Source organism: Equus przewalskii, chromosome 3 (genome assembly GCF_037783145.1).
Source record: "Equus przewalskii isolate Varuska chromosome 3, EquPr2, whole genome shotgun sequence".
Lineage (NCBI taxonomy): Eukaryota > Metazoa > Chordata > Mammalia > Perissodactyla > Equidae > Equus > Equus przewalskii.
This window is the reverse complement of record NC_091833.1, coordinates 59,949,246-59,977,238: the sequence shown is the minus strand read 5'-3', so window position 1 is coordinate 59,977,238 and position 27,993 is coordinate 59,949,246. Positions and strand designations below refer to the sequence as shown.

Genomic DNA, 27,993 nt, shown 5'->3' with positions numbered 1-27,993 from the left:
ATTTCTTATTGAATTGATTTTTTTAGTAAACATTACATAACTCTGTGCCCTCAGGCATTGTTTGAAGTGCTTTATGAATATTGACTCATTTAATCCTTAAATAATGGCTCATTTAACCAAGTAACTCTAGCTGTAAAGTCTGTGTTCTTAACAACTTTGTTATGCTGCCTCTGCAGAGAGAACATTGCTCTTGATTTGTATTTCTGATTTCCAGGCTATCTGTCTTAACTGGCTGAAGCCATCTTTTGAGGTTATTTTGGTGCCTTGGTAACTAAACATCTAGAAAAAGTTCATGATGGATCTATCTTACACTGAATTTCATACTGAGGTGAAAAATGCTGTGTTATATCTATGTTAAACACATATGTATTAAGATATACACATGTGTTAGCCAGTAAACAATCACATAGATACACATTTATTCACTTATAGTATCTTTTTAAAAGGTAGTTTTCTTGCTTAAATCAGATCATGTACAGTTGGATTCATTTTAGAGTATGTCAAGCATTGTGTATCCTGGAATTTTTGTGACTGGGGGAAAAAGACATTTATTTCTTCCTAAATTCTTAAATTTGTATTCTAATTATGTAAAATATGTAAATTTGAGTTTATTTTAAGAGACGGATTTTATTGCAATCTTTAAAATATCGCAAATAGATCTTATTCAGCATCTTGTATTTCTGCAACTACACAACCCTTAGGTTTTATACATCAGCCTGTTGAACTGTTTTTTTATCAGAAATATAGATGCCTTCTAAAATTTTTCTCATATTCTTGTTTTTAACTGTTCTGGCTTGCTTAATCATTTTAAAATGTCCTTCTTTGTTCTACTAACAATTTTTATCTGGTCTATTAATATCGCTACTCCAGCTCTCTTTTGGTTACTGTTAGCATGATGTATTTTTTCCTGTTCTTTAACTTTTAACCTATTTGTAACTTTTAATCTAAATTATGTCTCTTGTAAAAAGTGTGCAGTTGGATCATGTTTTCATGTTTTTTTCCTGACTTTTGATTGGCGTGTTTAGTCCATTTATATTTAATGTAGTTAACAATAAGGTGGGACTTACATCTGCCATTTTGCTACTTGTTTTCTATATATCTTGTCTTTTTGGCTTCTCTGTTCCTCTGTTACTGTCACCTTTTATGATAGATATTTTCTAGTATATCACTTTAATTTTCTTGTTTTTTTTAAAGTTTTATTGAGATATAATTTACATATATACAATTAACCCATTTATAGTGTACAGTTTTGTGACTTTTAGTATATTCAAAGAGTTGTGCAGCCATCACCAAAATAAATTTAAAACATTTTCGTCACCCTAAAAAGAAACTCCACATCCTTTAGCCATCACCTTCCAACCTCCCACCCTAGCCAGCCCTAGATAACCATAATTTACTTTCTCTCTTTATGGATGTGCCTATTCTGGACATTTCATATGATTGGAATCTTTGTCGTATGTTTTACTATATATGTTTGGGGTTATTTTCTTAATGATTTCCTAGGGATTATAATTCTTAACTTAAAACAGTATAGTTTACTTTAATGCCCATTGAATTTCAATAGTACAAAAAAACTTGGCTCCAATATAACTCTGTTTCTTTCTTCTCGTTTGTGCTCTTGTCATATAAGGTAAATCTTTATACGTTGTAAGCTCATCAGTACAGTTTTATAATTATTGCTTTTTACAGTTGTCTTTTAAATCAGAGAAGATAAAATTATATCATCTTCATATTTACCTATGTAGTTCTCTTTACTGAGCCTCATGGCTTTTTGTGGATTTGAGTTACTATCTAGTATTCTTTCCTTTAAATCTGAAGGAGTTCCTTTAATCTTTCTTGTAGAGCAGGTCTGCTGGTGACAGATTCTTTCAGTGAGTTTTTGTTTATCTGTAATATTTTGATTTCTCCTTTTTTTTAGTATAACAGCTTTATTGAGATATAATTTACGTGCCACATAATTCACCCTTTTAAAGTATACAGTTCATTGGTTTTTAGTAGATTCACAGAATTGTGCAACAGTCATCTGCATTTTGAAGGATTGTTTTGCAGGATATAAAATTCTTGGTGACAGTCTTTTTCTTTTAGTACTTTGAATGTGTCACGCCACTGCTTTCTGGCCTCTGTAGTTTTTGTTGAGAACTTAGTTTTTAATCTCATTGACACTCCTTGTACTTGATGAGTCACTTTTATCTTGCTGCTTTGAAGATTCTTTCTTTGTCTTTTGAGGATTTGACTATGTCGTGTCTAGGTGTGGATCTCTGGAGTTTGTTGCGTTCCCTAAATGTGCGGATTAATGGTTTTCATCAAATTTCGAAAGATTTTGGCCATTATTTCTTCAAATATTCCTTCTACCCCTTTCTCTCTGCTCCTCCCTCTTCCCATTATACATATATTGGTACACTTGATGTTTCATACATCTCTGAGGCTTTGTTCCTTTTTTTTCTTCTGTTCCTCAGATTGAATAATTTGAATTAACTTATCTTCAGGTTTGCTGATTCTTTCTTTTGCCGGTTCATATCTGCTGTTGAATCCTTCTAGTGAATTTTTCGTTTTGGTTATTATACTTTTCAAAGTCAGAGGTTCTTTTTTATAATTTCTTTTAGTGATATACTCTAGTGAGATGTTGTTCTCATGCTTTCTTTTAATTCTTTAGACATGGTTTCCTTTAGTTCTTTGAACATATTTGTAATAGCTGATCTAAAGTCTTTGTCTAGTAAGTCCAATGAAGAAGTTCTGGGCTTCCTCAGGGACACTTTCTGTTGATTGCTTTTTAAATATGTTTGAGCCATACTTTTTTATTTCTTTGCATGTTTTGTAAATTTTTTGTTGAAATTGGATATTTTAAGTAATATAATATGGCAACTCTAGAAATTAGGTTTCTCCCCTCCTCAGGATTTGCTGTTGCTATTTGTTTCCTGAAGTAATTCTGTAATGTCTTTATTATTTATTATGTATAGCCACTGCAGTCTTCCTTCAGTTAGCTTAATCATCAGCTAATGATTGGACTAAGATTTCCCTAAATTTCTTGAACCAGTAAGTTTCCTAGCCTTTACTGAGGGGCTCTGTGTATGTGTTGTGGTATGCCTCAGTGCTCCGGCAAGAGATTTACAGTTGTGCCTTAGCCTTCACTTTGTGTTTTTGCAGAACCTCAAGGTCAGCTTGAGATGATAGATCAGGGCCTTCTCAGGTCTTTTCTGAGTGTATACACAACCCTGCATATACACGTGGACTTTTATTTATTTATTTCTAATTAATTAATTACTTTTTGAGTAAGATTGGTCCTGAGCTAACATCTGTTGCCAGTCTTCATCTTTTTGCTTGAAGAAGATTGTTGCTGAGCTAACATCCGTGCTAGTCTTCCTCTATTTTATGTGTGATGCTGCCATAGTGTGGCTTGACGGGCAGTGCTAGGTCTGCACCTGGGATCTGAACCTGTGAACCCCAGGACATGGAAGTGGAGCCTGTGAACTTTACCATTATGCCACTAGGCTGGCCCCTACCTGTGGCCTTTTAGATTCCTAGGAATATGTTGGAGCTTTTTAAAGCCCTCTATAGACATCTCATTCCCCAGTTTTTCCTTTAGAATTTTTAGCCTCTTATTAGACCCGATTGATAAGGCCATCTCAGGTAGTTAACAGTTGTTAAACAATTGCCACTGATTGTTTTCAGCTTAAGTCCTAGGGATAGGATTGCTTGTACCAAGTGAGCTCAGAATCAGGTCAAATAAAGACAAGCCCTGTGAGCTTTTAAGGAACCTTTCAGACAAGTCATTAGAGATAATCATCTGGGACTGGGGCTTTTGAGGAGCTCCAAACCCATTCTGCCCTTCCCTTAGCTTCTAGGCAGCTTTTCAGAGCTATATAGTTGTGAGGTTATTATTTTTCAAGGCTATCATTGAGCAGGGGAAGGGGAATGAGAATAGGAAAATGAAAAATGTCAGTTTTCTGTTCTTACTGAGATTCAGCTCTTTCTTAGATATTCTCTGCATATGGATTGCTGCATACCTTTGGCTGTTTTTCAGAGTTCTGAAAAAGTTGGTTTTGACAATTTTTTCCAGTGTTCTTTTTGTTTTTACAGAGAAGCAGGTTTTCAGGGGTCCTTATTCCACTATTCCAGAAGTGCTTTCTATAGAACAGGGTTTTTTTAATGTTTTTTTTCAGGTAAAATTTACATATTTTGAAATGTTTAGATCTTAAGTTTACCATTAAATGAATTTCACAAATACATACACTCGTATAATCCAAACCCCTATCAAGTTATAGAACATTACCACCATCCAGAAAGTTCTTTCATGCCACTTGCCAGTCAATCCCCACCCCATCTCTTCTACTCCTGACACAACTACTCTTCCAGTTTTTTTCTTTGTAGATTAGTTTTGCCTATTCTTATAAACGGAACCATTTCAGTGTGTACTCTTTTTGTGTAAGGCTTCTTTTGTTCAGTATAATGTTATTTAGATTCATCTGTGTAGTCACATGAATCAGTAGTTTGTTTCCCTTTATTGCTGCATAGTATTCTATTACACAAATATACCAGTTGTTTGAGCAGTTCTCTTATTGATGGACATTTGGACTATTTCCAGATTTTAGTTATTACATATAAAGCTGCTATGAACATTTTTGTATAAGTATTTTTCTGGGCATATGCTTTGATTTCTCTTTCGTTTAGTAGAACAGAGTGATATTTTTAAAACATCATCACTCCTCTGCTTAAGACCCTCCAACAACTTCTAATCAGAATTAAATCCAATTCTGTAACTAATCTGTTTTCCTAAGTTCTCTGTGATCTGGCTGCTACCTATCTCTCCAACCTCATCTCACATTCTTCCCTCGCAACCACTACACTCCAGTCACAGTGGCCTTTACATTAGCTATTTTTTTTTTCAATCTGGAAAGCTTTTCCCCCTATTCTTTTCCCCCTGTTCACCTGCATAGGTGGTGGTTCCTTCTGGACATTTGGATTTTAGCTAAGTAGTACCTTCTGTTAGCATATAGTCTAAGGCAGCCATGACCTTATTTTAATTCTCTGCGTGGCATTTCTCTCTGTCTGATATTTGGTTATTTTTTATTCACTTGATGTTTGTTTTCTTATACTAGAATGTAAGGCCCATGAGAGCAGGGACCTTACCAGTCTTATTCACAGCTGCATCCCCAACAGCTAGGACATCATCTGGCATGTGGAAAGTGTTCAGTAAATATTGGATGGATGGATGAATGGATGGATGAATTTTTCCAGGCTTTAAGAAGCAGCATAAATAAGAATTGTACATCTTCAAAAAGAATTTCAATGGACTCATCAGATTTCTACACTGGGACATGAGTGGTATTATTTCCTCTAGCTTTGGAATTGTTTAACTTAAGAAGACTATAATTTCCCCAGAAGTTAGCATAGATTCAGGTAGGTAGAATCAATACAGTCCTGTACTGCATAACATTTTGGTTACCCATGGACTGCATAAAGAACGGTGGTCTCATAAAGATTAGTACCATACAACCTAGGTGTGTAGTAGGCTGTACCATCTAGGTTTGTGTAAGTACGGTCTCTGATGTTTGCACAGTGACAAAATCACCGCATGACACATTTCTTAGAATGTATCCCTGTCGTTAAATGATGAATAACTGTACCAGGTATTCTTACCTAGCTGTAGGCCAGAATCTTCATTCCAAGGCTGATGCCCTTAAAAGCTTCTTAATTATTCCTTGGAGGTTTTCTGTAATTATGCACTGAATGAATGAAGGAATGCAAATCTCTTCAGAGCATGTTACGTATATGGCCATCGATGGTGTTAGAAGAGGAGTGAGGAGAGTTGTATTTGTTCTCATTTTTGTCTTGTACTTTGTGTAGGGAACCAAGCTAATCTCAGGGGATACTAGGAAGGAAAAGATCCAATGGCTGTCCTTGATGGATTTGCATTTTAATTAGAAAGATCAACAAATATGGAACAATAAATATCAATAAAAGGAACTGTAGTATCAGTGCCAAATGAGTGTTATAGACAATAAGTAATATGGAGATTTATAGGAGAGTATGCTGATTAAGACTAGGAGTGCTCAGATGAACCTTAAAGTGTGAATTGTACTTAGACAAGTGGCCAGGAAGGGAAAGCATGTGTAATTAGAGAAAATGTCACAAAAAATGGTATAGAGAGATGCCAGTCAACCAGTCAGGCAGGTTGGTAGTGTCTCATAGAGATGGTAATGCCTTGTTAGGGTTCTGTAGGATCTGGTCCTCAGGTTTACAGGTCTAGAAACTCCCATTTTTTTCTTATCATCCAGAGTAGACATGTTCTCAGAGAGTTAATTCTGCTAACCAAATCTACAAGCGACAAAGATGCAAATTAAAAAGACGATTTATTCATTTATAGTGAGGACCTCCCAGTGACTGGGATTGATTGGGTTTGGTATCCAAGTCACCCCTTTCCCAGAATCAGAGTACTTGGGAAGTTGAATTTGTAATCAGAATGCTGTCTGGTGAGCAGAGAAACAAAATAAAGGACTCTTCTCTTCTTGTTTTGAATGGGGATCTGCTCAGGGAAGAAACCTTATAAGTGTGATTAATGTGGAGAAGAATTCAGAAAAAAAATCAAACTTTCAGGAAGAATAGTAAGCCAACTATTACTTGTTAGATCCACAGCTAACCCTACATGAATCATTTGAATAAAAATCTAAATCAGAATACTTTAAAAATTTATTTTTCTCTCAGCTTTTGCAAGCCTTTTGATATATTCATTTTCTTAGAATTCACTGATCTGAGTCTAGTTTTGAAAGAGGACAAAAGTTAAGGAAATGTCCCATCTTCAGTTTCAGTTTCAAATGCTTTTGGTTTATCTTTAAGCCTCTATGGCATCAGACCAAAAGAAACAGTGTGGCCTGACAGACTTGTTACAGACTGAGAAAAAAATGCTTTCCGGGAAACTAATGTGCTTAGAAGAAATATTCCTAAAACGTGAGCTGGAGTTCAGTGATTTTTGTAGACTGGGAATCCCCTTAGCTGATGTACGGTACTCCTTGGAAAGTATGGGACAGGAGGGCAGAATTTTCCCTTTCATAGTTTTCACTGAGCTCCCACAAGATTCCCTTACATACTTTTGAATTACCCATCATTCACTACCAGCCTGAGCAAGGGGGAAAGTGGGTGGTAGGTAGACCCTTAGAATCATTATGCTTGAGAGAGCTGGGAATAGCTTCTGTTTGTATGCATTTTAAACCATGCAACGTTTTGTTTTCCTTACACTGGATGGGATGATGAGATGGGCTCAGAATCCAGAGATAGAGTATATCTGTTCTGTCTCTCACTTTTTCTGTGATCTTGGACAAATTGTTAGGTCTGTCTATGTTTCAATTTTCTTATCTTCAAATGCGCATTGTGATACCCAACCCATCCACCTTTCAGGTTGTTCCAAAGATGACAGATTAAAAAGATAGAGTAAAAAGTGTAAATGAGATTAAAAAGGTATTGTAGGGCTGGCCCCATGGCCAAGTGGTTAAGTTCATGCACTCCACTTCAGCTTCCCAGGTTTTCGCTGGTTCAGATCCTGGGCGCAGACCTAGTACTGCTCATCAAGCCATGCTGGGGCGACATCCCACATAACAGAACCAGAAGGACTTACAACTAAAATATACACCTATGTAGTGGGGGGTTTTGGGGAGAAGAAGAAAAAAAGAAGAAAGATGATGATTGGCAACAGATGTTAGCTTAGGTGCCAATCTTTAAAAAAAGAAAAAAGTAACAAATCTAAATGAATTTTTCATTGGCCAGCATTTCAAGTTTCATCTTGTCTCCTAGGTGCAACAAATACAGTAGTATTCTCTCTCTGGATGGTGCAATTATTTGTGTGGTCGGATGAATCTGTTAGTTTACAGTATTCACTAGTCACAGGCATGACTCTCATGGTAGAACTGAGGATTGGAATCATGCAGCATTTACTTTTAGGAAAGGGCTTATTTAGGTAACCTATCTTACCTACACTGTGAATTTACAAAACAAGACAGGGATGGCCGTTTTGCACTTCTTTTCATTGTACTGTAGGTCCTAGCCTAAAAAATAAAACAAACAAAAAGAAGTTAAAGCTGTAAGAATTGAACGGAAAGAAAGAAAATTTTGCAAGGAAGATTGTCTGCTTAGAAAACCCAAAAGAATTTGCTAAGTTTTGTAAAAGATAGCAGAATTTATTAAAGTGAATGGCTAGAAGATCAATGTATTATGCTTTCTACATCAACAAATAATTTTAAATGTTACTTTAAAAAAAATTTACAGTAGCAACAATAAATACTTAAAAACATAAAATACTTAGGAATAAAACTAACAAAAGTCAAACAAGATCTGTTTGCAGAAAATGTAGATGAATTTTTCTAAAATAATGTCACGTAAAATAATGTTGAATTTAAATTCAGAATGATTACCCTTTTGATAAAGTTCAGCAAAACTAAAGTTAAATAATATTTTGTTTAGGGCTGGTCTTGTGGCTTAGTGGTTAAGTTGGGTGTTCTCCACTTTGGTGGCCCAAGTTTGGTTCTTGGGCATGAACCTACACCACTTGGTGGCCATGTTATGGTGGTGACCCATATACAAAATAGAGGAAGAGTGGCACAGATGTTAGCTCAGGGTGAATCTTCCTTAGCGCTCCCCCGCTCCAAATTTGTTTAGGATGTGTATATAAATAAAACTATTTTTGGAAAGCAAGGAGTAATGGTTGCACAACAGTGTGAGTGTACTTAATGCCACTGAACTGTACATTTAACATTTTACCATCTTAACTATTTTTAAGTTATGTGTATTTTACCACCATTTCTTTAAAAAGCGAAGGAATAATAAACAAGGAATTCAGGATAGTGATTATCTTGGGGTTGGAGGAGGGAAAGGAATGGGATAGGGAAAGAGCACATGGTTGTATTTTAAGTTATTGTTAATGTTGTAGTTCTTGATTTGGGTGGTAGTTCATGGGTCTTCATTATGTTACAAAGATAAATATTTGCATGCATGAATCAGAGATGACAGTGTATGTATCATCAACTAAAATGATGATTAATCCACATCTGTACACCTGAGGTCCAGTAGAAACTTAATTTACCATAAGTTCTCATTTCAGAGAAATAGTAAGTTTTAGATTCCTGGTTCCTCCTTTGGAAAAGAGCCAAAGAAATGTGGCATAATTAGGCCGCTACTTTTCTGAGTCATTTTGTATCTTAAATATTGGGAATTTTCCAAGAATCTCTATTAAATTGTAGCAATATTTTGGCTTAACAGAGCGATTGATGAGTTTAAATCATACTGAGGATACTGTTCAGGGAGGGTCATTGAATTGTTAATCCAGAGATCCAAGAACTCTAGGGGGAGAGGTGTAAAAATTGTGGTTAGTGAATTAAATTGAATAGGAGATAAAACCAGAGGAGAGGCAGAGAAGAGAAGTTGGGAATTGGTTTCCTTTCTGTTTCCTTTCCTCCGTCTCTCTCTCTCTTCCTTTATCTTTGTCTATTTAACTCTCTTTCCTTTTCCCTCTTTCACTTTTTTTTTAAATTGAGGTAACATTGGTTTATAACATTATATAAATTTCAGGTGTACGTTATCATTTCAACTTCTATATAGACTACATTGTGTTCACCACCAAAAGTCTAGTTTCCATCCATCACTGTACAAATGTCCCGTTACCCATTTTTCCTGCCCCGACTCCCCTTCTCCTCTGGTAACCGCCAATCTGTTCTCTGTATCTGTTTTTGTTTTTGTTCTGTTTTTTATCTTTCACATATGAGTGAAATCATACAGTATTTGTCTTTCTGTATGACTTATTTCGCTTAGCATAATACCGTCAAGCTCCATCCATATTTTCACAAATGGTAAGGTTTCATCTTTTTTTTTTTGGCTCAGTAATATTCTATTGTATATATATGCTACATCTTCTTTATTCATTCATCCATTGATGGACACTTAGGTGGTTTCCAAGTTTTGGTTTTTGTAAATAATGCTGCAGTGAACATAGGGGTACATATATTTTTTCAAATTATTATTTTTGTTTTCTTTGGATAAGTACCCAGAAGTGGAATAGCTGGATCATATGGTAGTTCTGTTTGTTATTTTTTTGGAGGAATCTCCATACTGTTTTCCATAGTGGCTGCACCAATTTACATTCCCCTCAGCAGTGTATGAGAGTTCACTTTCCTCCACAGCCTCTCCAACACTTATTTCTTGTCTTTTTAGTAATAGCCATTCTGATAGGCATAAAGTAATATTGTGATTTCGATTTGCATTTCCCTAATAATTCGTGATGTTGAACATCTTTTCCTGTGCATGTTGGCCATCTCTGTATCTTGTTTGGGAAGACGTCAATTCAGATCCTCTGCCCATTTTTTACTTGGGTTGTTTGTTTTTTTGTTGATGAGTTGTACGAGTTCTATATGTATTTTGGATATTAATCCATTATTGGGTATATGATTTGCAATATCTTCTCTCAGTTGGTATGTTCTCTTTTTGTTTTGTTGATAGTTTACTTTGCTGTGCAGAAGCTTTTTAGTCTGATGTAATCCCATTTGTTCATTTTTTCTTTTGTTTCCCTTGCCTGAGGATACACGATGTTCAAAAAGATAGTGTTAAGGCCAGTGTGAAAGAGCGTACTGCCTATATTTTCTTCTAAGAGTTTTATGGTTTCAGGTCTTACATTCAAGTCTTTAATCTATTTTGAGTTAACTTTTGTGTATGAGGTAAGATAGTGGTCTACTCTCATTCTTTTGCATGTGGCTATCCACTTTACCAACACCGTTTACTGAAGAGACTTTCCTTTCTCCATTGTATGTGCCTGGCTCCTTTGTGGAAAATGAACTGTCCATAAATGTGTGGGTTTATTTCTGGGTTCTCAAGTCTGTTTCATTGATCTGTGTGTCTGTTTTTGTGCCAGTACCATGCTGTTTTGATTACTATAGCTTTGTAGTAAACTTTGAAATCAAAGAGTGTGATACTTCCAGCTTTGTTCTTTTTTCTCAGGATTGCTTCGGCTATTTGGGGTCTTTTGTTGTTCCATGTAAATTTTAGGATTCTTCGTTCTATTTCCATGAAAAAGTTTGTTGGGACCTTGATGGGGATTGTATTGAATCTGTAGATTGCTTTAGGTAATATGGACCTTTTAACTGTGTTGATTCTTCCAGTCCATGGCAGGGAATATCTTTCCATTTCTTTGTGTTTTTGATTTTTTTCAGCCAGTGTCTTACAGTTTTCAATGTACAGATCTTTCACCTCCTTGGTTACGTTTATTTCTAGATATTTTATTATTTCTGTTGTCATAAATGGGATTTTGTTTTTGATTTCTCTTTCTGCTATTTTGTTGTTAGTGTATAGAAATGCAACTGATGTTTCTATATTGAGTTTATACCCTGAAACCTTAACTATATTTATTATTTAATAGTTTTTTTGGTGGCTTCTTTAGGGTTTTCTATATTTAAAATCATGTCACCCATGAATAGTGACAGTTTTACTTCGTCCTTTCCAATTTGGGTACCTATTGCTCGGGCTAGGACTTCCAATACCACATTGAATAAGTGTGGTGAGAGTGGGATCCTTATCTTGTTCCTTTTCTTAGAGGGACAGCTTTCAGTTTTTCACCATTGAGTATGATGTTAGCTGTGGGTTTGTTGTATATAGCCTTCAATATATTCAGATACTTTCCTTCTATACTCATCATATTGAGATCTTTTATTGTAAATAGATGCTGAATCTTGTTGAATGCATTCTCTGCATCTGTTGAGATGATTATGTGACTTTTATTCTTCATTTTTTTTTGGTGTGGTATGTTACGTTGATGATTTGTGGTTGTTAAACCATGTTTGCATCCCTCGAATAAATCCCACTTGATCATGGCATATGATCCTTTTAATGTGTTGTATTTGATTTGCTAATATTTTGCTGAGGATTTTTGCATCTATGTTCATCACAATATTTGCCTTTAATTTTGTGTGTGTGTGTGAGTTGTCTTTGTCTGATGTGGGTATCAGGGTACTGTTGGCCTTATAAAATGAGTTAGAAAGCACTCCCTCCTCTTCAATTTCTTGAAAGAGTTTGAGAAGGATAAGTATTAAATCTTTGAATGTTTGGTAGAGTTCACTTGAGAAGCTGCCTGGTCCTGGACTTCTGTTTTTTGGGAGGTTTTTGATGACTGTTTCAGTGTCCTTACTAGTGATCAGTCTATTCAGATTCTCTATTTCTTCTTGATTCAGTTATGGAAGGTTGTATGATTCTAAAAAATTATTTCTTCTAGGTTATCCAGCTGGTTGGCATATAGCTTTTCATAGTATTGTCATAATCCTTTGTATTTCTATGGTATCAGTTGTAATTTCTCCTCTTTCATTTCCTATTTTAGTTATTTGAGCCTTCTTTCTTTTTTCTTAGTCTAGCTAAATGTTTGTCAGTTGTGTTTATCTTTTCAAAGAGTGAGCTCTTGGTTTCATTGATCATTTTCTATTATCATCTTAATCTCTATTTCATTGATTTCCACTCTTGATTTTTATTATTTACTTCCTTCTGCTGGCTTTGGGCTTTGTTTGTTCTGCTTTTTATAGTTCCTTTAGGTATAATGTTAGATTGTTCATTTGAGATTTTTCTTGCCCCTTGAGGTAGGCCTGTATTGCTATAGACTTCCCTCTCACTTCTGCTTTTGCTGCATCCCATAGATTTTGCTATGTTATGTTTTCATTTTCATTTGTCTCCAGGTATTTTTTGATTTCTCTTTTGATTTCTTTGTTGATCCAGTGGTTGTTCAGTAGCATGTTGTTTAGTCTCCACGTATTTGTGTCTTTCCCAGCTTTCCTCTTGTAGTTGATTTCTATTTTCATACCCGTGTGGTTGGAAAAGGTGCTTGATATGATTTCAGTCCTCTTAAACTTATCGAGACTTGTTTTGTTTCCTAATATATGATCTACCCTTCAGAAAGTTTCATGTGCACTTGAGAAGAATTTGTATTCTAATGCTTTTGGATGGAACATTCTTTGTATATCTATTAAGTCCATCTGGTCTAATGTTTCACTTAAGACCAGTGTTTCCTTGTTGACTATGTCTTGATGATCTATCCATTGATGTAAATGGGGTGTTAAAGTTGCCTACTGTTATTGTGGTGTTGTCAGTTTCTCCTTTTAGATCTGTTAATATTGTTTTATATATTTTGGTGCTCCTATGTTAGGTGCATAAATATTAATGAATGTTATGTCTTTTTGATGGATTTTCCTTTTATCATTATATAATGTCCATTTTTGTCTCATGTTTTCTTTTTTGACTTGAAGTCTATTTTGTCTCATACAACTTCGGCTACACCTACTTCTTTTGGGCTGCCATTTGCTTGGAGTATCATCTTCCATTCCTTCACTTTGAGCCTATGTTTGTCGTTAGAGCTGAGATGGATCTCCTGGACCCGTATTCTTGTCTCTTGTTTTTTAATCTGTCCAGCCACATTATGTCTTTTGATTGGTTAATTTGATCCAATCAAATCCATTTTAATTTAAATTTTGGGTGATTATTGATATATGAGGACTTAATACTGCCATTTTATCTTTTGTTTTCTGGTTGCTCTATATTTCCATTGTTTCTTTGTCCTTGTATTTCTGCCTGCCATTTCATTTTGGTGGTTTTCTGTGATGTGTTTCTAAGTTTCCTCTTTTTTTATGTTTTGTGACTGCTCTGAATTTTTGTTTTGTGGTTACCATGAGGTTTGTGTAATAAGTCTCATAGATAAGATAGTCATTTTTCTGCTGATAGCGTCTTACCTTCATTTCCCTATGCAGGCTCTGTCCTTTTCCTCTTCCCCATTTGTGTTTTTATTGTCACCAATTATCCCTTTTTATATTGTGAGTTTGTTACCAAATTGAAGGTGGTTATAGTTACTTTTAATGCTTCCTTTCCCTTTAATCTTTATAATTGTTTATTAATTTATTCTGATGCAGAGTTGCAGTTCTTTCACCTTTTTTTATTTATCATCTTGCTTAAAGGTTTGTTTACCTTTGCCTTTTCATTTCAGGTAGGAGAGCTCCTTTCACCATTTCTCGTAAGGCAGGTCTAGTGATGATGAACTCTTTCAGCTTTTGTTTGTGTGGGAAAGTTTTTATTTCTCCTTTGTATCTGAAAGATAACTGTGCTGGATACAGTATTTTTGGCTGACAGTTTTTATCTTTCTGTATTTTGAATATATCATTCCATTCTCTCCTGGTAGAGTTTATGTTGAGAACTCTGCTGATAGCCTAATGGGGGTTCCTTGTAGCTTGTTTTTCCCCCCGGCTGCCTTTATTCTTTCACTGTCATTGACTTTTGACAGTTTTATCATCATGTGTCTTGGAGAAGGTCATTTTGTGTTGAGATAATTTGGTGTTCTATTAGCTTCATGAATTTGTATGTCCAGTTCCTTCCCCATGTTTGGGAAGTTCTCAGCTATTATTTCTTTAAATAAGCTCTCTCCTACCTTCTCTTTTTCTTCTCCTTCTGGGGTACCCATTATTCTTATGTTGCCTTTTTCTAATGGAGTCAGATAATTCTCATAGAATTTCTACATTTTTAAAAAATCTTAGTACTGTTTCCTCTCCTACATGCATCATTTCTAAGTTCCTATCTTCAAGCTCATTAATTCTCTGTTCTGTATGGTCTGCTCTATTTTTAATGCTTTTCTTCATCTCTCTATTAAATTCTTTAGCTCCAGAATTTCTGTTTGGTGCTTGTTTTTTAAAGTTTCAGTCTCTTTGGTAAAGTATTCTTCTGTTCATTCATTTTATTCCTGAGCTCATTGAACTGCCTTTCAGAGTTTTCTTCTAGCTCATTGAGTTTCTTCATGACAACTATTTTGAGTTTTTTTATCAGTTAGATCATAATTTTCTATGACTTTATGTTCGTTTCTGGAGAATTTTTATTTTCTTTGTGTGATACCGTGTTACTGTGGCTTTTTGTGGTGCTTGCTGAGTTATTCCTTTGTGCATTTGTCGGAGCAAACACTTTTATTATTTAGGTATAGCTTTGTGTGTGTTTTTTGGGTGAGGGAGATTGGCCTGGAGCCAACATCTCTTGCTAATCCTCTTTTATTGCTTGAAGAAGATTGTCCCTGAGCCAACATCCATGCCAGTCTGCCTCTATTTTTTGCATGTGGGACATCTGCCACGGTATGGCTTGATAAGCCGTGTACAGGTCTGCACCTGCGATCTGAACCTGTGAACCCCAGGCCACTGAGGCAGAGTGCGCAAACTCAACCTTAACCACCATGCCACTGGGCCAGCCCCTAGCTTTGTTTTGATTCAAACTTTTTAACTGATTGGGGATTAGAGACCTTTCTTTTGTTTTTCAGGAGGTGGCACTATAGTGCACATTTTGGTTTCTCTTATCCTAGTTGCCTCTGGCTATACTTGAGGATCTGCACATTCCACTCTCCATCACCTCTATTTGGGGTATTGCTGGTAGTTTCGTTGTAACCCCCTGTGCCTCTGGAGGTCACTGATGCCCTGCTGTTGCTGGTGTTGCTGTGATTGCTGGCTTCACTACCAGGGTACAGGGATGATTGATGCCTCTGTGTACTGGGATCACCTGGATCATCCCAGCTCTGCCTCCATGGCAGAGGGAGAGGGAAGATGCAGAAGACACTGGGTTCACAGGGCACCACTTCTACTGTTGCCTGTTGCTTTGTGATTGCAGGGGCTGCTGTAGTTGGGATGTTGGAATCCTGTGCATGCCTTCACTGCTGCTACCAGGCTTTGAACTGTAGCTGGGGGCCCGGGATCTTGGAGCTTCGCCTCCACTGCTGCTCTGCTCCCTATGGCTGCAGGTGCTACCGTGGCTGTTGGGCTGGAGTTGTATGTGCACCTTTGCTGCTGCCCACCAGGTTCTTTGAGGCTTAGGGAAGCTGGCTCAACTGCTCTGGCTGGGGGTCTATGGTCCTGGGTACTGCCTCTTCTGTTTCCCTGTTTAGCGTTCTGTGTGTGCTCCAGTTTTCCCACCTTCGTATGTACTGATGTGTGGATCTCTTCAGCATCCTGGTGTGTTGGGCAATGTAGTCTTTGTTGAGTTATGAATGTTTTACTTGCTGTATTTTGAAGGGGAAAGACAGAGGGATCCTCTCACACCTCCATAGTGATGACGTCTCTCTTTTTCTTTCTTTCTCTCTTTCACTCTCTTCTCTCTGTCTTCCTCTCTTTCTCTTTCTTCGTTTGCTCCAGTAGGGCAGGAAGACTATGGATTAAGATGTATTGACAAATCCCAACACAGGAGGTCTCAAATTATACATGGTTCTTAATATAAAGTATCTGAGGCTAATTTCCATATTAACTAGCTGCATAGTATTAAAATTTATTTTATTGAAAACAATATATACAATGAATACTGTAATCTTTCTTTTATGTTAGGCTGTGCTTTTTAAAAAAACTTATCACATTTAGTCTTAACAACCACTCTGTAGGTGTGCTTGTTTTATAATAAATTAAAATGAGATTCTTTCGCAAGATTTGCATTCAGGCAGTCTAACTCCAGAGCCTCAACCACTCTACTGTACTGCCTCTGTGGGTTGCTTTTGTCATCAGCCTCTATTGTCAAAATCGGTGACATCAATCAACACATTAGGGCACTTGGTCATATTAAATTAGTGGCATCAGTTGTCCCTCAGGAGGAAGCAGATTCTCTTGCTGAATCTGCCTGACCACGATTAAGAGGAGTGTGTATCCAGGAACCTGAAAGGAAACAGAGGATATACTCAGCTCGAATTTTGAAAATAATTTAATGAAGGTTCTACTTACAGAGGGGTGGACAAGATTAAAAGAACCAGCAGGAGATGTTGAGAGCATTCAGTGGGAAGCTGTCATCTCTCAGAAAGAGGCAAAGTCAGGAAAAGATTTTACTAGAAGCTAGTGATAAGCCCATTATATATTAACATAAATAACATATTTTTATTAAAAATAACTATTTTCTAAATCAAAAATAATTTGGTGAAAATAATTGTTTCACTTAAAAATAATTTTAGTGAAAATTATTTTACATTTTTGCAAATCTCTTTAATGTGTTCAAAGTCTGGTTTAATACAAGATAGCTAGACTCTCATATCTACTTCTGCATTTAATTTGTTGCAATATTACATGCCATGTAGCCTCTGGGAACTTGTGAGAGAATGAGAATAAAAAAGCAACATAACGTCTTTTTTAAAAATTGTTTTTATTAATTTTTCTATTATTCCAACAACATTTGTTCAGGGAGGAACAAATAGATAGTGCCAAAAGAAGAAAGATAAAATCATCCAGAATTGTGCCACTCTGTGCTAGTTATACCAAAGCAGTTACCAAAGCAGTATCTATAGAGTTTTGTTCATAAAAGGCTGTGATTCAAGAATTTTATACCCAGCCAAGTTGTCTTTCATGTACAAAAGCAACAAGTATATTCTCTAATAGGGAAAGTTTCCGAAAATTTCTGTGGTAAGCAGTTCTCCTGGGTAGAGTTTTTCGTATTTGTCTCTGCTGAAGAAAGTGCTTGAAGATAAATTCCAAGTGACCAGGAGATGGTTGATGGTATAGTGAGTAATCAAAATAGGTAAGCCAGAGTATAGAAAAGGCTGAAGGCCATTACTAGATACAGAGAATAGGTTGGTGGTTACCAGAGAGGAAGGGGGTGGGGAGAGAGTGGAAGGGGTAAAGGGACACAGGTGTATGGTAACAGATGGCAACTAGACTTTTGGTGGTGAACACTATGTATCCTATACAGAAGTTGAAATATGATGTACACCTGAAATGTATGTAACGTTATAAACCAGTGTTACCTTAATAAAAGGAAAAAAAGTAGAAATTATTAGCATTATCCCAAGTCAAATGCCTTGAATTCCTCCCATTTCTCCTTATTCTATTACCTCCCATTCCTTCTTTCCCACTTACTCCCAGAACTTCCTTCTCAGATTATGATGCTACAATCTGGGGTAATACAGATTACTCCATAATTATTGTTATATTATGTATCTTCTAAGACTGACGTTTTATATTTGCTTTCAGTTTGAAAACAGAAATACAATTACAGATTTTATATGTAATCTGTAATTACTATTTATGATTATCAAGGTATATAAATAGATGTAGATTAAGTGGTTTAAGTGTTTGCCCTTGGTCTTTTAAAAGTAACATCATAATATTATTATGAAAATAGTTTTGACTTTTTGGACTTACTGAAAGTGTCTCAGGGACCCCTGGGGGTGGGTTCAGGGAGTGTCACACTTTGAGAACTTTTGCTTTATGATATAATGTAATATGGTATAGTATAATCTCTGTCCATTCAACCCTTTCATAGTTGTTACACAGTGAATGCTTAAGACTGTGACTTCAAAGCACGTGTATGATATTGAGTAATGATGTGTATTACAACGTTTAATGCAAAATAAATAAAAAACGGGCCTGCCTGGTGGCGCAGCGATTAAGTTCGCACGTTCTGCTTCTCAGTGGCCCAGGGTTCACCGGTTTGGATCCCGGGTGTGGACATGACACTGCTTGGCGCACACCATGCTGTGGTAGGCATCCCACATATAATGTAGAGGAAGATGGGTGTGGATGTTAGCTCAGGGTCAGGCTTCCTCGGGAAAAAGAGGAGTACTGGCAATAGTTAGCTCAGGGCTAATCTTCCTCAAAAAAAAAAATATTAAACAGAAAAATAATGACGAGAACTTTATGAAAAAATATAAGTGATTTCACAAGTCTATCACTCCTATCAATTAGAAAAGCACAAGTATTTGAAGCACCTATGAGTGTTCTAAGAGCACTCAGAGCACTTATTCAGTACGAGATGCGCTAGCTGTACAAATGTGAAGATCACTTACTATACAACTAGAACACCACTTTATGCAGAATCTGGTGAAAGCCCTTTGGTCTCTGGTGCTCTGGGCACCAAGAGTCCTTTTTTATTAGCAAGTATTGACTGTCTGCCAAGGAACTGTATCATGGGTGCTACAGGCGTACAAGTTAATATGACGTGGTCTCAGTCCTGGAAAAGCAAGTGTTGTAAGGTAACCGTTGGCTGACAGCCAGCCGAGGAAGCTTGGAAACCGTCAAAGAGATCCCACAATTGCTGAAAGGAGTCTTGGAATCTTCTAGGAGAGGAAGACATCATAAGCAGATAGGAAGAATGATGTGTTATAGTGGAGGTGGTAAGGGGAGAGTGATCCATTCTAAAGTTTATGTGTGTGGAATGCCTCAGGAAAGGATTATAGCAGGTAACTCTTGAATAGAGTCTTGAAGGATGAGTAGGTATTAGACAAGTGGATAAAGGAGAAGGGCATTTCAGACAGAAAATAACATGGAAATGGCAAATAATTATGACTGGAGTAGAGATTTTAGGGAGCAGCAGCATTCAGAGAGAGAGGCTAAGCAATGTGGACTTTATTCTGAAGACAATGAGAAGGTATTGAAGGATTTTCTTCTTGTTTTTGTTTTGTTTTGTTTTTGGTGAGGAAGATTGGCCCTGAGCAAGCATCTGTTGCCAGGCTTCCTCTTTTTGCTTGAGGAATATTGTCACTGAGCAGCATCTGTGCCCATCTTCCTCTATTTGGTATGTAAGATGCCACCACAGCATGGCTGATGAGTGGAGTAGGTCTGCACCCAGGATCCAGACCGGCAAATCCTGGGGCTGCTGAAGCGAACTTAAGCACTACACCACCAGGCTGGCCCCTGAAAGATTTTAAAAGGAGAGTAATATCAGATTTACATTTTAGAAAATGTCAAAGAAAACCAGAGTTGAATGATAGTTAACATGATAAAAACAGATTTTGTTTAGGAACTGTTGCAATACAGGGAAAGAGACCTCAGTATAGTACTGGGCTCAGTTCCGAATACAGTGTGGAAAAGTAGGGATTTATGACTAAGGAGTCTGGGCTGGGGGATTAATGGATGGAAAAGTCTTACGGGGATAGGGTAATTTTTGCTAAACTGACCTAACAGGATGCTTGCTGAAGGCAGGTCAGAATGATCAGATATCACAGAGGGATGGTGGGAAATGAGGAATTTGACCAGATATCAGGAGTGATCAGATATCAAGGATGGGGGATTCTGGCTAAATGAGCTGTTAGCAAGATTCTTGCTAAAACTGGATTCTGCAAAGACAAACAAAGAATCCAAAAGGTTGAGGCCTAGCTGAGAAGAAGATTCAGAGGAGCGAGCTAAAGCTTGGTCAAGGAGAGAGTCTTTGTCAGAGGTTACTGTGGAGCACTGTTGGAGGATGGACGACTGAGACAGGGAGATTAAGGAGGCTCTTACAGTAGTCTGGATAAGAGCCAGTCAGGGCCTGGGCTAAAGTTTTAACCATAGAGATAGGATAGAAAGGGATGAATTGAAGAAATTAAATGTGATATGAATTGTACTTTCAGGTAATGTCATTTGGATGGATGCTAAATATAAATGGCAAGAGGTTCCAAATCTTTGTTTTGCTTCCTATGGTCTTTTTTAAGGGGTAAATGAAATATATATGTGTGTGTGTGAGAGAGAATATGGATATATTATTGTATTGGCATACATATTAAATTTAGATGATTTTATTTTCAGAGTCTTGTGACAACTTGGGCTGTGATGAAAATAGGGCAGGTAGGCCGTAGGCATATGGCTTTGTTGAAGAGAGGCCCAGGGTCAAGGTAGAGGTGGAAGTAGGGGCAGCCTTGTTCTTTTTTTGGAGTTGCAATAGATAACAAAGATGAACGTACCTTGAAATAGAGCACTGTGTTTCTGAACTCATGCATTTGGGAGGATGTTTACAAATACAGTAGTGCCCCCTTATCTGTGAGGAATATGTTCCAAGACCTCCAGTGGATGCCTGAAACCATGGATAGTCCTGAACCCTGTCTGTACTATGTTTTTTTCTATATGTACATACCCATGATAAAGTTTAATTTATAAATTAGGCACACTAAGAGATTAACAACAATAACTAATAAAATACAAAATAACAAGAAACTGTAATAAAAGTTATGTGAATGTGGTCTCTCTCTCTCTCAAAATACCTTATTGTACTGTACACCCCTTTTTTCTTTTGTGGTTATGTGAGATGATACAATGCCTACATGATGAAATGAAGTGAGGTGAAGGGCTTAGGCGTTGTGATGTAGTAGTGCAAGTGGGATGGAGCGGAATGGTGTGAGATTTCATCATGCTACTCAGAATGGCACCAATTTAAAACATGAGTTGTTTATTTCTGCAATTTTCTGTTTAATATTTTTGGACTTCAGTTGATCACAGGTAACTAAAACCATGAAAAGTGAAACTGTGGATAAGGGGAGACTGCTGTATGGCAGGCTTAATCATTTGGGCGAAGAGAGAACATTTGAGAGTGCCATAAAGGTAAATGTGTTTTCCTGAGTATGGTGCCTTCTCCCCTCCCTCTCATAAATCAAAGATTTAAGTAAAAATGAACTTTATGAATGTTTTGTTCCGTTTCTAATCAAAAGCTTTAGAAAAGATCTACTTTTAACTGATTCATTGTTAGTTGTCTTTTGGGAGGAGGAATCTTAAGTATGTAGTTCAAAATGCATGTTATTCCATATTTTAGATCCTCATTTGGTTTTCTTCAAACTCTTATTGATGATTTGTCTTTGTGAACAATTTGAAGGATGTTAAATCATGGTTTATGGGAAGTTATGTGAAGTCTGTGGTTTACCTCAGGATATTTCCAACATACTAGCAGTTTATTGAGCAGCATCAAGCAACTACATCTGAATTTATGGAGCCAGAATTTCCAGGAAGTGTAGTTATTCTTCTTTAGTACTTAAGCAAAACTATAGTTGCAATGTACATAATGATCTCAGGCTCAAAATTCGCAGACAAGGCAAGAAGAAGCAACTAACACTGCCTTGCCCCCTCCTGCAAATAACCCAGACGATTGTGTGTGTGTGAGTGTACTATTTATAATTCACAGAATGCATTGACTACAGCATAAGGATTTATATGGGTTAGTTCTGAAAATCTTTAAGAAACAGGTACTAAAGAGGTATATTAATTTCATATGGGTATATTAAGTACCATACTCAATAGCCAAAAATAATTAAATATGATCTTTGCTTTTCCAGCAGTTTTATCCAAAACTACTATATATATTTGAAAACTCCTCTTGGTTAATTAGAGGAAACAGTTCTGAATTTCTGAATTACTGTGGATGTTTGGCATCTCAGGTTCCAAATGTATAAAACCCAGCCTGTAGTTTTCTTTGTTAAACCATATCTTCCCCTGACCTATTTCTTTTAGTGGCAGTACTATTTTTTTAAACCTCAAAACCTCAGCTGCTTTTCTTGATTCCCTCTCTGCCTCCACGTCAGACTCAAATCCTTAGCATTTTCCTTGGTTCCTTTCCTCAGCTTCAGCCGTCACATCCAGCCTATCACTAAGTCTTATTGATTCTCTTTTTGCAGTGTAGTCCTAGTATATTTCTGTTTTCACCACTACCACCTTAGGTTAGCCCTTGTTATTTTTATACTGTGTAAAATGTATATAACATAAAACTTACCGTGTTAACCGTTTAAAAGTATGTATACAATTCAGTGGCATTAAGTACGTTTACAGTGTTGTATAATCATCACTTTTATCTAGTTCCAGAACTTTATCACCCCAAACAGAAACTCTGTACCCATTAAGCAGTCACTTCTCATTACCTCCTCCCGCTTGCCCCTGAAAACCAGTAATCTGCTTTCTGTTTCTATGGATTTGCCTATTCTGGATATTTCATGTAAATGGACTCATACAATATGTTGCCTTTTTTGTCTGGTTTCTTTTACTTAATGTTTTCAGGGTTCATATATGTTGTAGTGTATATCAGTATTTCATTCTTTTTTATGACTGAATAGTATTCCTTTGTGTGTATACACCACATTTTCTTTTTCCATTCATCTGTTGATGGACATTTGGGTGTTTCTACCTTTTTGCTATTGTGAATGGTGCTTTATGAAGTTTTTGCTTGAACAACTGTTTCTCACTTCTTTTGGGTGTGTACCTAGGAGTCGAATTGCTGGGTCGTACGGTAATTCTGTTTAACTTACTGCCCTTACTACTTTTCAAACCAGTATTTCCCCAAGTGTGGGACAATACCAGGAGGTTCATGAATAACAACATTTAATATCAATTAATTGTTCTCTTTTTAACTTTAGTCCCTCTGATTAAATTATGGAGAGTCTCAATTTGATATTAGTATGGCTTTCAAACACCTCACCAACTGTGTTAATCTCCTTTTTAACAAATACAGAGCAGTCCTGAAGCCTAGAACCTTTGACATACAATAGTATCTTGCTGGGATTTAGTGTCATTTCATTGTATTTCGTTTTATTGTTACATTTTATTTCTCTAGTAAGTGATAGTTCACATGTGCAGGAGTGAAAGTTTGCTTTTTATGTATATGTGAGCAAAATAAAGGTGATACACAATTTGCAAAATATATTGAAGATTGATCAGAAATATGGTAAAAATTTGTGAAGATGGTATGAGAATGACATGAAGTTTGGGAAATATAGACCGAGCTAAGGCTACATGTTCCCTTTCCCAGTCTTTCCCAGTTCCCATCAACCTTCTATGCCTTTCCCAGAATAATTTGGAATAACTTGGACTAACTTTGATAGGGTCATTCTCTTATTCATGAATGTTTAATGAATCCCATTTATGGAGAGTAAAATTTAAGGTGGTTTAGCTAGACATTTCCTGCGCTTCAGCCTTCACTCCAACCAAACCAATCTAATTATTATTTTCAAAGCTCACCTTACCACTGTGCATTCCTTCATGCTGTTCGTCTGATGTAAGTTCTTTTCCCCTTAATTTCTATTGCCATTCAGTCATTCCATTCTCAAATATTTTATTGAGGGTCCAGTATGTGCCAGGCACTGTTCTGTAGTCTAGGACTGCAGTGGATTTCTTCCTGAGCTTACACTTGTGGGAGAGCAGATCTTAAAGGTAGGAATAATTCTTTAGTTACAATTGCAAGAAATAATATGATGGAAAAGTAGAGAGTGTTAAGAAAACAAATAAATAGGATACTTAATCTACTTAAGATTGAAGGAGTGGTTTCAAAGAGGATCTGTTGGAGAAATTGTTATTTAAGCTGAGATATAAGTGACTAATAGGCAGGCATTAGTTTAGTGAAGAAATGGGCAGAGAGAATAGTATGTACAAAGGTACTGAAGTGGGAAGGATCTTGGCTCAAGTATATTAATTCTTTCTTATGTTTATTTTGCCCTGAAGACATTTAAGTGTATGTTGTCTTCTCAATAATAATCTACTGATCTATATTACTTTACTTTTAAAAAATACCAAATTTATCATGTAGTCCTAACTCAGTGAATTTTTATTTTTAAAGATACTCTAAAAAAATCAAATATTGGATCCAGATCTTAAACTATCCAGGGGATTCATATAGAAGTCTAATGTGTATAGGGTTTATGATATATATATATTTGTTATATATCATACATTTATATTATACATCATAGTATAAATATATGATATAGATTATATAGATTTATATAAAAATCCCCTGGATAACATTTTGGCTTCTCATTATTGCTTGTAGACACCAGTCAAAAAGCCAGTCAGTAAGAGGGCCTGTTAGGTTCTAGGGACCCTCCTCTTCTATTTGCTTTTCTGTCCATTCCCTGAACTGCTTTATGGTTGGCTCTTTGATATCAACTGGAAGGATACAGAAATGATACATTAAAATTGTTCTTTTGTTTTCAAATAAACGGAAATACCTGATTATTCTTCTGGTAATTTCGTAACAAATATTTTCATTTTTTCAAATGTAGAGGTGTCTATATAAAGAGTGCTGTATCAGCTAAGATTTTTGCATACATGCAGAGAAACCAACTCCAGCTATCTTCAGCAGAAAAGCAGTTTAATTGGTAGGTGAAGAATCCACAGGAAGGCTAAGAATCAGGCTTGGAAAATGGACGAAAACCTAAGGGAACCAGGTATCAGGAAAGACTAGCCGAAGTCGTGCTACAGGAGCACGTGTAAGGAAGCCATTACTGTAAGACTTACACTGCAGCTACTGCTGCTTTAAATAATTTTCTTACGGATAGTATCTTTGTGGTGCTAGCTGGAGTTCAAAGTGTGTAGGGTAGGAGTGGTCTGGCTGAGACCTTGTTCTGGCTGCCAGGGAAGATCTCCTTCCTTTTGCTTCTCCGTTTTGGCTCCTACTAAGACTCACATAATAAGGGATTTTTCCCAAGTAAGAAGGGGATTTGAACCTAGGAAGACCCCTTAAAGAAAAGACAGCTGTCTTTCACAGCTACCCGTTAAAATACATTTCTAAACAATTCTGTGTGATGACAGGTAGCTATATGCTTCTTGAAATACAAGGTAAAATTGCTAAAGGCATCTCAGATTTCTGGAAAACGTATAATGGTTTCTGTTTTAAGAAGAGTTGTGGTAATTTATTAGAGGAAAATTATTTTCATTCTTTTCAAAGTAAAAGTATTTTAGGTATCCCTAAATTTTATAGTATAGGCCTGACTGAAAAAAGAGAGTATGTTTTTCTAAGAAATCATAGAAAGTAAAGGTGATTGCCAGATTGCATATATATTTATTTTTCAACATTTTTCTTTGATAGACAAAAACATTTTATATTTAAAATGTGTCCAAAATAGTCTTGTAACTTATAAGAATAGATAAAACCATAGTGCACAATAAACATACATATCCTAATTGCTTCAAAACATCTCAAAGAAAAAAAAAGTTGTTTAAAAAATCAAATTAAGACCAGAGCTACTAATTCACTTATGAAATATTTACACTCTTACCAGTTTCCCTTAACTTATAATTTTTTTCATAGAACATTTCATGAATGACAGCCTTTTTATAAAAAAAAAAGGAAGAATTTTTTTCGTAGGTATGTATGGGCTATGTGATTTTTGGGAAAAGAAATGTGTATTTACATTAAAAATTATTTGAGGAATGTTTATTACACACATGGATGCTTTTGACTCACATGGTCTTGAATCCAGTAATAATGTCAATGTCTCCGTTGTAACTGCAGAGTGTAATATGGAATATAGATCAAGTACAGACAGATAACTTCTAAAGACAGAAATGTTTTATAATCACAGCAGAATAATTATAAGCATCAAATGTCCTAGAAGGTTCCCTAACCTAGAATGGCATAAATGTACATTGCAACAGGCCGGAGAAAGTCAGTTTCCATTTGCAGAGCTCTTATTTCAGTAGTCACAGTTAAACTTGTTCTAGATTTTCAGATTCTCTTTTCCCGGACTTCATACATTTTGATATTTTAAGAAATTCCTTATTTCAGCTTTCTGTAACGAGAAAATGAGAGTTTTACAACTTGGGCTGTTCTTGTTTCTCAATGGTTAAGAGTTGAAATGTTGAAAACATATAGCAGAAAAGAGAGGCTAATTATAACCAGAGACCCCTTATCAAAACTCTTCACACAGGATCATGGCAGAATCTTTCTACAGTTGTCTAGTTTATTTTTTCAAAAGATCTGTCTTGGATAAAACACTATAAAATGGAAGTAGTCTGGTAACCTACCTTGATTATAGCGTTTGCTTGCTTCGATTTGGGATTTAGGCATCTTTGTCCTTTATGTGCTTTCAGGGTAATACTGTTAAAGGAAGATCCAGAACAGTCTTAAATTTTGGATGGAAAAACATAAGCAAAAAACCCCCTAAAAGCCTCCACCATTGTTACGTTCAGAGAATTCATTACTTACATCAATTCTATTTTGTCACAGTTGTTACTTGGGTAAATTATGGAGACTTTCTCAATATCTGCCACTTTCACTGCTTTTACTCCAGGGCCTATGCAAAGACAACGCCCTCCTTTGAACATGGGGAAACCTAGAACAGATTATAGCATCAGTTACTAATGCATCTAATTGCAACAGATGGCTGTGGTTTATAATCCTGGTGAAGAATGTGAGCTGAGTTTTCATCAAGGGTAAAGATAGTAATTTGTCAAACAGCGCTTGACGCTGCTGTTACTGGGAAAGGAGCTTAAAGTAAGGTGATGATTTTCTCTTAAATTTTGCAAGCAAACCATTAAAGAATAAAAGGAAGCATGAAAGAAATTTATTGGAGATCAAGCTTATTTGCCTCATGCCTCTTGAGCTTATTTGCTCAGAAGTTTTTCCAGGAAGCTAACAATATTATCTCATATAAAATTTTGTTAACAGACATTTAAAACTATTGCTAAAAGGCTCTTGCCAAATCAAAAATTCCATTAAGTTTATCATCTCTAGTTTCAGTAATCATATCTAGTGCCTTAAACATTTCCATTTCCAACATTCTCTGCCAAAGCTGTAATTACTTCTAATGTGTGAGGTTAAATAAAAATTTATTATATCTTTCAGGATAAAAGTACAAGAAAAGACATTTGAAGCATTAGAAAAGAAATTTGTAGGCTGAGAAGTAAAAAGTACCATATACCTTGAACAATCATAGCACAGAATATCACAGCCAAGACTGTAGACATGCCCTTCACACACATGTTTGTTGCTGCTGTTGCTGGTACTTCAGTGTTGATCCTCTTCTTGGAGGGAGTAGAAATGCTGAACCTGGAAGTAAATTCTTAATCAGTATATATGGGGCATTATATATACCAACAGTCCTATTAAGGCAACAGGAATTTCCCTCCTTGAGTCATGCTCCTTTCTTGTTTCCAAGAGTTTCTATTTTGTTCTCATCTAAATATCACTGTCTCTTCCTATTTGTTACAGTGTTGAAAGTAAAAGGAATGTGAAAGCACTTTGTAAAGAGTAAAGAGCTGTATCAATATAGAATAGTGTACTGCCTAATGGGAGCCAGCCTCCTTAAGATGGCATTTCCTAGAAATGTATTTAATTATTGGACTACTCTGGGAATCGAATTCTGATTGTCATTCATTCTTTCATTCAGGAAGATTGTCTTCCTATTTTCAGTCCCTTTACCCTCCATCCCTCACATAACTATACAAAAGAACATTCTTAAAAAAACACTATTTAACTCTTATCGTATATATGTATAAAGCCTACATTGTTTGACATCAGATGACTTTTATTTAACCAGATTTA

The 27,993-nt window shown here is 36.2% G+C and overlaps 2 protein-coding genes across 7 annotated transcripts in view; one reads left to right on the top strand and one right to left on the bottom strand.

Annotated features, from left to right (window-relative positions):
- ART3 (ADP-ribosyltransferase 3 (inactive)) overlaps window positions 1-27,993 on the top strand; it is a 118,724-nt gene that overhangs the window by 21,002 nt on the left and 69,729 nt on the right. The window lies entirely within an intron of this gene.
- Window positions 25,490-27,670, bottom strand: CXCL11 (C-X-C motif chemokine ligand 11). Its single transcript, XM_008537196.2, has 4 exons — window positions 27,371-27,670; window positions 26,656-26,782; window positions 26,475-26,547; window positions 25,490-26,239 (listed from the first exon to the last, which is right to left on the bottom strand). Exons 1-4 carry the CDS (start codon window positions 27,429-27,431, stop codon window positions 26,198-26,200), a joined length of 303 nt encoding a protein of 100 aa, XP_008535418.1. The 5' UTR covers window positions 27,432-27,670; the 3' UTR covers window positions 25,490-26,197.

Excerpts from the sequence above, each read along its gene's own strand:
- CXCL11 (XM_008537196.2), bottom strand. The coding sequence starts at position 27,431 with ATGTGTGTGAAGGGCATGTCTACAGTCTTGGCTGTGATATTCTGTGCT. Across the intron at positions 26,783-27,370 it reads CTGTGCTATGATTGTTCAAG|GTTTCCCCATGTTCAAAGGA; the intron begins GTATATGGTACT and ends AATCTGTTCTAG. Across the intron at positions 26,548-26,655 it reads TGTGACAAAATAGAATTGAT|TATTACCCTGAAAGCACATA; the intron begins GTAAGTAATGAA and ends TTCCTTTAACAG.